Source organism: Grus americana, chromosome 17, assembly GCF_028858705.1.
Source record: "Grus americana isolate bGruAme1 chromosome 17, bGruAme1.mat, whole genome shotgun sequence".
NCBI lineage: Eukaryota > Metazoa > Chordata > Aves > Gruiformes > Gruidae > Grus > Grus americana.
In genome coordinates this window covers 11,021,895-11,031,813 of record NC_072868.1, presented here as the reverse complement: position 1 = coordinate 11,031,813, position 9,919 = coordinate 11,021,895, and the positions used below count along the sequence as shown (strand labels likewise).

General features: G+C 43.2%; 1 protein-coding gene across 1 annotated transcript; it reads left to right on the top strand.

Moving 5' to 3' along the window:
- The first annotated feature begins 1,071 nt into the window (after nucleotides 1-1,071).
- On the top strand, nucleotides 1,072-9,377 carry BIRC7 (baculoviral IAP repeat containing 7). The gene is made up of 7 exons (XM_054845502.1): nucleotides 1,072-1,591; nucleotides 3,717-3,816; nucleotides 5,091-5,172; nucleotides 5,270-5,315; nucleotides 6,527-6,745; nucleotides 7,688-7,759; nucleotides 8,246-9,377. Exons 1-7 carry the CDS (start codon nucleotides 1,072-1,074, stop codon nucleotides 8,446-8,448), a joined length of 1,242 nt encoding a protein of 413 aa, XP_054701477.1. The 3' UTR covers nucleotides 8,449-9,377.
- The last annotated feature ends 542 nt before the right edge of the window (nucleotides 9,378-9,919 follow it).

Here is a 9,919-nt window from a genome sequence, read left to right as displayed (position 1 = left end):
TCTGATAACCGGTGTATGGCCAGCACTTCCCTTGGGATGAATTGGCCTATTGAGTTAGGTGGTGAAGGGATTTTCAGGGCACTTAATTAAAAAAAAAAAAAAATAGATTTGATTGTACCTGCTACTTAGTCACATGTGTAGTGCCTTCACTCTGAAGGAGTTCTTTGGAGTGATTAGTTAAATTGATCCTGATTCTCAGTTGTGTAACTGTGTGACCTTTTGAAAGTGTATTTCCCAGCCATGTAGAAAGTATTGGAAGCAGCAGCAATTTCGCTTGCTTGTGCAGGGAAGGGCCATTACCTTAAGTAAGATGAGGGCTTGGATATTCGGGCACTCATAGCTGCTTTAATTTCCCTCTTCCTCTTGCATAGAACTAGCACAGGCAGAAAATGTCCTATCTTTCATTTACGGACACCTCCCTGTAGAAACCAGACCTAATTATTTTAAACTGTGTCCTGGAGAAGTTCTCTTTCAGAGAGTTATTTCTATATATTCACTGTTTAATTAGCAGAATAAGATCATGAAAAAACTACTGATATTCTGTGTAGCGTTTGGCTGAAAAAGGAACACCGAGACACTATTTGCTTGGGCGCAGCTGTTCTCTGCTCTGTTAGGGCATGCCTCCTTAAATCTGATTTTAGGAGGAAAAACACCCCCAGTCTTTTTAATGTTAATTTAAAAGCTGAGCAAAATATCTGGGGATTTATCATGCAAATCAGATGCTGAAAGTTGGATTGGTTCAGCAAGGGCAGCAGCACAGGTTTTGCCCTCCCCCTGCGCTATCGGTTCCGCAGACACCTCTCCTGTCGATTGGCAGAGGGGCTCCGAAAGTGCTGGTCTCTTCCCTTCAGACACTGGTGAGGGCTCAGCAAAAATTCAACAGCAAAGTACAGAAGCACCAGATCTCTGATTGGGCTGCAATTCTGAAACAAGCTCAGCTTTGTCAAGACCAGGAGCTTTCCGGAATATGCACGGGGATGAGGAACAAATAACGCTGGATGAGTGCTGCCTGACACCGGGAACCCAGCTGACTGCCCTGGGCTATCTTATCCTCTTTTTCAGAACAAGAACATGGGGGACATGACACCAGCAGAGGAGATCGAGCTCAGGGATGCTCGCTGCCAGTTGTTTGAATCCAGCATGAGGAACGAAGCAAGAAGACTGAGGACCTTTTGGCAATGGCCAGGCACCTCGCCTGTGTCTGCCCAAGATTTGGCCAAGGCTGGCTTTTTCTTTGTGGGTCCAAGAGATGAAGTACAGTGTTTCTGCTGTGGTGGTGTCCTGAAGGACTGGGGACCTGGTGACTGCCCCGTAGCAGAGCACCTGAAGTTCTTCCCTTCCTGTAAATTCATTTCTGGTGAGGATGTTGGGAACCAAGAGATGCTTCCTCTTCAGGAAATCTTTGACACTGTGGATGGGCAGTTCCTCAGTTTTTTGCAGGGGATAGACAGTGAGGAGACAGCCCTGCCCAATGAACCAGAGTACCCAGAGATGGTAACGGAGGAGATGAGACTATCTACATTTCAGAACTGGCCACAATATACCGATGTGCACCCTGAGCAACTGGCTAGAGCGGGGTTCTTTTACACAGGTAGGTATGCTGTTTGTAACTCTCACTCGAGTTACGTTTTGAAGGTGTCACTATGTTTTATTGCTTGCACAAATATGTGCAAGTATGTGTAGTGTAGTTAGAAACCACATCCTTCCTTCAGCCTGCGCTGTTTCACTTGGTGCTCGTGCAGAATTAGATTCTATGTTAACTTCTGGTTTGGTACTGAGGGGTCCACTAGTAATTCCCTTCCCAGTATGAGCAGAAAAAGTGACATGTTTTAAACAAATGTCTTACTGGCAGACAAGTGTGTGCTTTAACATCCATTGAGCCTATTTATTACTTGCACTCCTAAAAGGATTTGAGGCATTTAGTTGGCATGTCATGTTTCGTGTAACTCTGTCTTGCACTGAAGCCGCCTTCTCAAAAAACCAAATCTGAGTGACGCCTGGAGGTAGTCAGCCCATTTGGCTGTCACTGTGGCTTCTTGCTGTAAGGATGCTGGCCTTGTAATACAGAAATAAAAAAGACACTTTTTTTTTTTGAGGAAAATAGGCAATATTTCTCATCATATGCATGTGAATATCAAGATAACATCACTGTTTCCCCTGGAGAAGGTTTTGCTAGTTAGATTATAGGTTTAAAGAAGTAACCTTCCCTGGACTGACCAGTCAGAAGAAATATTTACAGTATGTTAATACTTGACTGTAATTAAATATTGGGGGGGATCCTTCAGGTTTTTGAAAGCTAATAATATAGTGATATTTCTGTGTTACAAGTGTGACTTCTTCCATATGAAGGAATTCATTTGTTTTGTGTTTGCACATCGGACAGACAGAAGGAAGTGACAGGCAGGTCCATAAACTGAAGCTCCATTAGCAGAAACAAGTCTGTGCATCCCGAAGGCCTCACGCTATTGTTGAAGTAAAATTGAATTGCCTCTTTCTCCACTTATTTAAGTACTATTTCTTGGTAAAGATGGGAATGGAAAAAAGCCCTCAGCCTTAAATGTTGTGATAGCTAGAAAAAACCTGAGATGCAACACAGTGAATGATATGCGTGTAGGAAAGTCACGTAATTGACCTTCTGTTCTTCTAGCTTGAGTTAGAGGAAGTGACTGGTTAGTTTGCTAGTACGTGTCTCTGCTTCTGCAAGATTTTCACTCAAACTGCGTGACCTGCATCTTGCTATAAATCCAGTTAATGCTATGAACCTGTACCCATCTACCTGAAGCACGGCAGCGGGTGCATGCCTGAGTGGCAGAGCATTACAGGCACGTTAGCTCATCTGCTGCTTTTGTCTTTTTATTAATTTTTAAGGCACTCAAGACCACCATCGTCAGGAACATAGAATAAACCATAAAGCGGTGTCTGCAGCTAAAACCTATGTGTTTTGTGTTGGCCTTGCTGCTTGCAGAGCAGCTGAGAGCCCAGGACAGAGATTTACTGTGGGGACTCGTTAGGCAGCAGCATCTGACGTGGCACTCCTGCGGTCACTGGAGAACTCGGGAACTGAGCACTTGAGTTAAGCCAAACAGTGCTCTGATACGACAGTGTTTGGAAGATCGTGCCTGTGACCTAAACTCACTGGCAGCCTTTACTGATGCTGTTTCATTGCCTTTGGAGCAGGCCATTTGTAGGCAGCTCTTCTTAACTGTGTTTGGCTTTAATTTTTCTTGTGATTTCTGCGAAGAGAAGCACAGTAGCAGGATGGATGGGCTGGGACCATGTTGTGGCAAATTCTTACACCCATGAGATGGAGGCTGTGTACATCGTCTGACTGTGCCTGCTGCTGGTTATGGCAGACTGTGGCTAGGAAACAAAGCGTGTTTATAGGTATAAGTAATCGCTGCTCTACTCTAAATGCAGGCAAGAGGGGATTGGATAGGTATGTGCGTACACAGGAGCGATGGTGCTCACATGCATGCTGCCTGTTAGCTTGTGACCTAGTTCTGGAATGATCTCAACCAGCTGCAGCTCTGGGAGTTCACACTCTCACCAGATTTCCTGCCCCAATACAACTCGCACAGTGTTGGTAAATTGTCATGTGCTCATCTGTTCCGTCCGGTAGCCTGCATTTTGTGCTGAATCTCTCCCCAGGTTCTCATCTGGGGCTATTAGAGCATACAGTGTTTCAGTGTCAAATAATCTCTTGATGTCTTTTTCAGGACAAGATGATGTAGTGAGGTGTTTTTACTGTGATGGAGGTGTGAGGAACTGGTCGTTTGGACATGATCCTTGGAGGGAACATGCCAAATGGTATCCGGGGTAAGTCAGTCTTGGTTGACAGATATCTCTTGGTCTTGCTACAAGGGATGTGCTGTGCATTCCACGCTGATTTCTTCTTTCATAAGATAGAACTACGCCTAGTTGAGGGACAAATGAGTAACAGACGTACTGGTAATAAGTGCTGCTTCCAGACTCTGCTATGAGCTTAGTTCTAGATTTTTTTCTACCTAGCTAGAGCAGGTGAAAAGCCAGTCAGGTATGTTCAATCGTGTTTAACTGCGTAAACTGTTGCAATAGTCTGTAACCTTCTGGAAATCCTGAAATCTCAAGAGGAAGGTTCCGATTCCTCAAAGTTGCACAGCAAGGGACCATCTTCAGATCCTAGTAGTGGGTCAAGATAGAAAACTCGTTTTTAGGTCCGTCCCTTAGTCTGTACTGTCTTCCAAAAGTGCCTTCCTCCTACTCTCCCTTCACGTGTGGAAGAACCAAAGACTGACCTGAAAACCTAATCGTTGTATCTTAACTGCCTGTCCTCTTCTGTTTCTCCCTTTCTTCCCTCCCCAAAATGTAGTTGATGCATGCCTGGTGTCCCTCTGCATGTGTTATCCCTTGCAGTAGTTTGCCGACTCGAGGACAGTCGGCTTCAGTCCCTTTTAGGCTTCTTCTCAGGCACTGCCACATCTTCTATTCCAAAAGCTGATTAATCACTAGAGTGTTCCATGTTAATTACAAAACCAACTGGATGATGGTTGTCTAAGCTGCACTAGTTTTTTAAAAACAACTGTACAAATATAAGTGAAAAAGCTTAAATACTTAGACCCTCTCACTTTAAAAGCAAAATCACATGTTCAAGCTCAGGTAGAGTGGCACAGTTCAGACCTGAGATTGTCTAATTTGACCTAGAGCTTACTATCTAAAGGTTCAATTAAAATCACTTTCTTTGTCAAAGAACAGCTTTGGTCTCTACTGCTGAGGTACAAAAAGCAAGATATTGTAAAGCTTGTGTTTTCTGTAGCAGTTTCTGTGTAGTGGTCTATTATAACACTTTCTGTGATCTGTTCCGAGGGACAGAGCTCATCTTGGGCCAAACATGAAGACTGAATTAAGGGCGGAGGGGGAAGTCATGATCCTCTTATTGTTGCCCTTCATGCAAGGAGAGGGGGGAAAAAAAAAGACCATGATACTATGTTGTCTTTAATGAATATAGCAGTTTGCTCGTAACCCAATAGCACCCTTTGATTCTAAAATCAAACTACTACTGCTACTTTCACTTGAGATCCCGTACTAATGTATTTAAATCTTTCTGCTTATAGGTGTGAATTTTTATTGCGGTCAAGGGGGAGAGAATTTGTTAGCAGTGTTCAGGAGTCCTTTTCAAGCACCCTGCTATCTCCAGTGAGTCATGAATCTTTTGTTTATAGTGGATGAGGCTTTGGTAGATGGGGAGTTTTGAACATGTGCTTCTTGTCTGACTATCTTCTGACATTTTCAGAGAGATTCCTGGGATCAGACTGAAGCAGAGTCTTCTGCTTCCCAAGGTCAGTGTTATAATTACATGCTGTTTTGTCTTCTGTTGAAAGTGGTATAATCTTGCTTCTACCCCACCCCAGCTACTGTGCACTCTGTAGACATGGTGTTTGTGAGATGCTTTGATATTCTAGAAGCTTGAATACTGAATATAGAGAAACTGTATAGCTAGATCAACATCCAGATTTACAGTTTTTACTTCCAATCAAAATTCACAAGTCATCAAAAGAAATTTCATAAAAGCAAAGAGACTAATTTTGAGTGGCTTATTCTACTGTATTGGTGAACAAAGTCTCCCATGTTTGGCCCCAGTCCAGAATCCTTATCTGTGTTTTGTCATCCCAGAACAGAAGTCTTGAAGCTGCTTTCATGACGATCAAGTGGAACATTGAAGTCTCTCCTACCTCATAATCTAGCTCAACCATTCATCAGTAAAGATGGAAGTGGGAAATTCAGCTGGCAGCCCCTTCAAAGGCTTAAATATCTCTTAAGCTCATCCTATCGGATAAGCTCCTCAAGAGAATGAGGAAAATCAGTTTTCCAGTTATGTGAGTCAAATTCCACCTATTTAAATTTCCAGGAGCAATTGATGAATGGGAATAGATCCCCAGGATCAACACTTTAATGAACAACTGGACCCTCTAGCTGTTCTCTGGTCTCCTGTCAAGTAGGCTTAAAATGCTGTAGTCTGAAAGACTCCACAGACATCATCATCAAGAGCATGGACAAGTCAAAGGAAAGTTAGGCAAGCACCCAAAAGTCCTGTGATTATCCAGACTGGCTGAATATCTCTGGTCTTAGACAGAGGTCTCACCAGAGCAAGCAATTTTGCTTCTTGTGCTAGACTCTATTTCCTAAAAATAAAGTGACTTCAAGGTTCCACTTGATCATTATGAAAGCAGTTTTGAGACTTCTGTTCTGGGATGAGAAAACAGAAATAAGGGTTCTGGACTGGGGCCAAACATGGGAGACTTGGTTTGCTGTTACAGTAGAGTAAGCCACTCAAAATTGGTGTCTTTGCTTTTATGACATTGCTTTTGACTTGTGAATTATGGTTGGAAGTAAAAACTGTAAATCTGGATGTTGATCTAGCTATCTATATAGTTTGAGGAATGTTCTAGAATACATTCATGCCATTCTTTCATTTAACAGTGTGAGGGAGTGGCATGCTTTGGCCCAAAGTTCTGCCTTTTTGGTAAAGTATCTGCTCACTGCTTTACAGATCCTTTGAGGAATTGGGAATTGCAGGCTTTTCCTTCTCTGGATCAATTTACCATAGTGCAGAATGTCCTGCAGATGGGCTTTGACCCCACCTGGGTGGTAAACCTGGTAGAGAATAAATACATGCTGACTGGGACTTTCTACCTTTCTGAGTCTGAACTGATTTCTGATCTGCTTCAGCCAGACTGGGGAGAGAGCAGCAGTGCAGAGGAAAGCAGAGGTATGCCTGACTTGCACACCCAGGTTCTTGGTGGATGTTTAACCTCTTAATTCACTTCATGTTGAGCGCTGTTGTGTCTTGTGGGTCTGCCTTCTCTCTTCCTAGGCTGGGATTAAGAGTAGTGATGTACCCAAGCTTGCCTTTCTTTGAGAGGCTGAAGGATGAGGTTCTGCTCTAAAGAAACCTGAAGGAGCTGTGATTACTGGGGCATCAGTAACTATATCTGCCTTCAATAGCCTACGGTGTGGATATTCTCAATATTTTATGCTGACCTTACACCTGCAGTAGCAGACAGCTGCACAATGTGGAGGCTTGTGCACAAATTCATATCTGATGCAGAGGCAGTTGTCCAAAGCAAGGCTTGTAGGATGGATGAGTACACCAAGCCTATTTAAAATTGAATCAATGGCTTGATAAGAAATAGCCATACTTGTTTGTTTAGATAATATGTTATTCTCCTTAACTTACACTTGTTTTGTGTTATCTGTTTTGTGGAGTTTATTTGAAGATGCAGTTGCACACAGGCTTTTTCTGGTAGCAAGCCTGCTTTCCAAAGCTCCTGTCTTCATATCATGGTCTACCATCACTTTAGCTAAGGCAAAAAAACCCCAAAACCTTCCACAAAATTGAAAGTGTGATTAAATAGCAGCAGAGGAGCAGGAATGAGCAGCTGATGGCTCCTGCTGTCTGATAGATAAACCAACTTTGCTGAGGAGACAACGTGATGTGGTCATGTCATGGTAGGGAGGTTAACATACATAATGACTGGGGCACCACAGTGAACACCAGCTTCACCAGGTGTGTGAAAGTAACAGCAGAGTAAAGAGGTGTTTGACCTAAAGGCTACTGAGATCCAGGATATGTCATCTTTTTAAACAGCACTGTCTGAAGAGGGGGGGAAAGGGGTAGCATTTAATGCCGTCTTCTTTCCTGGTTGTACAGATGCTGCTCGGAGAGAGACTGAAACATCAAGTTCAAGAGAAGAAATGCAATCTGTGCAACAAAAGGAATCAGGTGCACGGGGCTGGTGGTGGTGGTGACATTGAGACTAGGCATAATTGGAATGACTTTTATAGTAATGGTATCAGCGGTCACTATATTCAGTTTTAATCCTGAAGGGGAATATGTGCTAGCTTGAATGGTAACTGAACATAGAGACCCTTATTCAGGAATTAGAGTTCCACTGTGAAGCAGACTGTTATACAAAAACTTGGTGTATCGGAGTAACTTACACAGTACAGTAAAAAGATGTTGATCTTGGTTCCTGCTCAGTCCAGCATGTATCCATATGCTGAATCTTGTGTGATAAGCCGGAGTCTGTAATAGCTGTAGCTTTTCAGCTTAAATGAAATTTGCCTGAGAGGCACTTTTGCCACCTTCAGTCAGCCTCTGAACAAAATGATGAGCAAGTTGCAGTGTGACTTCCTAAGATGACAGCGTTGGCACTCTGGAGCTGTTATAATACTAACAGTTTGGGCTTTTTCTTTTTCTTTGGTAAAGATGAGTCTCGGATGAGCATGGAAGAACAGCTTCGGCGCCTGCAAGAGGAAAGGATGTGCAAAGTGTGCATGGACAGAGATGTGTCTGTTGTGTTTGTTCCTTGTGGCCACCTGGTAGCTTGTGGAGAATGTGCCCTCAATTTGAGATTGTGTCCTATCTGCAGAGCGGTCATCCGGGGAAGTGTGAAGACTTTCATGTCCTGAACCGTGATGTGCCTAAGGGGAAAGATAAGTCTATACAACTCACTCATAACACAGCAGAGGAAGAAAATAAGTAAATAGTTTGATTGATGCTGGAGCAATCTTATTTGCAGGGTAGCTTGGCATAAGTGTAAAAGCTTACTAAGTGTACCACCTATGCACAGTGTTTCTACTAAGAGTTGCTGGTTTGCTGTACTCTTGCTGATCTTGCTGTAGGACTGCTCCAGAAAAACTCTACTAGTTTCTTTTGTCCTCCAAAAGAGGCTTTTGTTGACAGAGATTCTCCTTCTCCAAATTCTTGCATTCTCAAATGAATCCCTGCTCTGCTAAAATCAAGGGCTGTTCTCAGTGGGCTGTTTCTGGTTTAGAGATTATTCTGCTAGGGTTGATGGCTTTCTTCAGTAAGTCTGAGTCAAAATGGGAGTGTCTTTATACAAAACTCCTTCAGTTGAGATGAGAATACTCTGCAGCAATGTATTGTGGGGGAGGGAGAATCTAGCTCTTTCTTCTGAGCTCTTGGCTGTCTTTCCCTGCCTCTTGTTGAATTGTCAACAATTGACAAAATGTTTCACTAATACTCAAATCCACATAATTAAGTGAAAAGCTTTTGGCCTGTTGTAGACTTTCCAACCTCTTTACTCTCAGCTGAGCTCCCTAGACAGAAGGTGAAAAGCTCTTTGGTCAGGGTCACTGGATGATCTCATAGAAGCTTCTTATAGAGCCTCTTCCCTGGCTGTTGGGTACTATCCTACTAGAAGATAATGATGGGAACTTACCTTTTTAGGACTTCTGGTTGCTTGCTAAGCTGATGATTCTTATTTTAAATGGAGCATTCTTATCATGTAGCCAAAAAGAGAAGTTTTGTCAATACTATGGCTTTTTAACTGCAGGGGACAACAAATATGTTTTTTAAAACACACTGTTCTTTTTCACTGAATAAAAAGTTTCTTTTGTTTATCTTAGAGGTCTGAGTATCTGATTCTAGTATTGTCCTACTGGGGGAGGGGGTGTGATGGTGTCCTAAGCTGTTAGAGCAGCATCAGGTTGTAGATCACTGACTTCTGTCCTTCAGTACTACATGGGCATGAGTGAGAGCAGCCACTGTTCTTACCATCCATCGGCTTCCTTTGGGATTCAGAAGATTGCATGTGGGTCCTCCAGACTCTGAACTGCAAAAGAAGGAGTAAGGATGCAGGAGGATAGCTTCCTGTGTCAGGTCCTTGTGCAAGTGGAGAATAATTCTGCATCTGATCTTACTGCAGAGTTTTGGTACGTGGCTCACATCTGTGGAGACTGGAGCACGGGCTCTGGATTTGCTTCTGTTTGGTTCCAGCCCTGGGTATTGAACAGGGTTATAGGCTTGTCTCTGAGTAACCTTAAGGTGTCAGTTATCCTGGTCCATGTGGGAGGGTAGACCTCTTCCTTGATCCCTGCCTTCAGAAGAAGGTGATACTAATGCAGCTCTTGGCAAAAG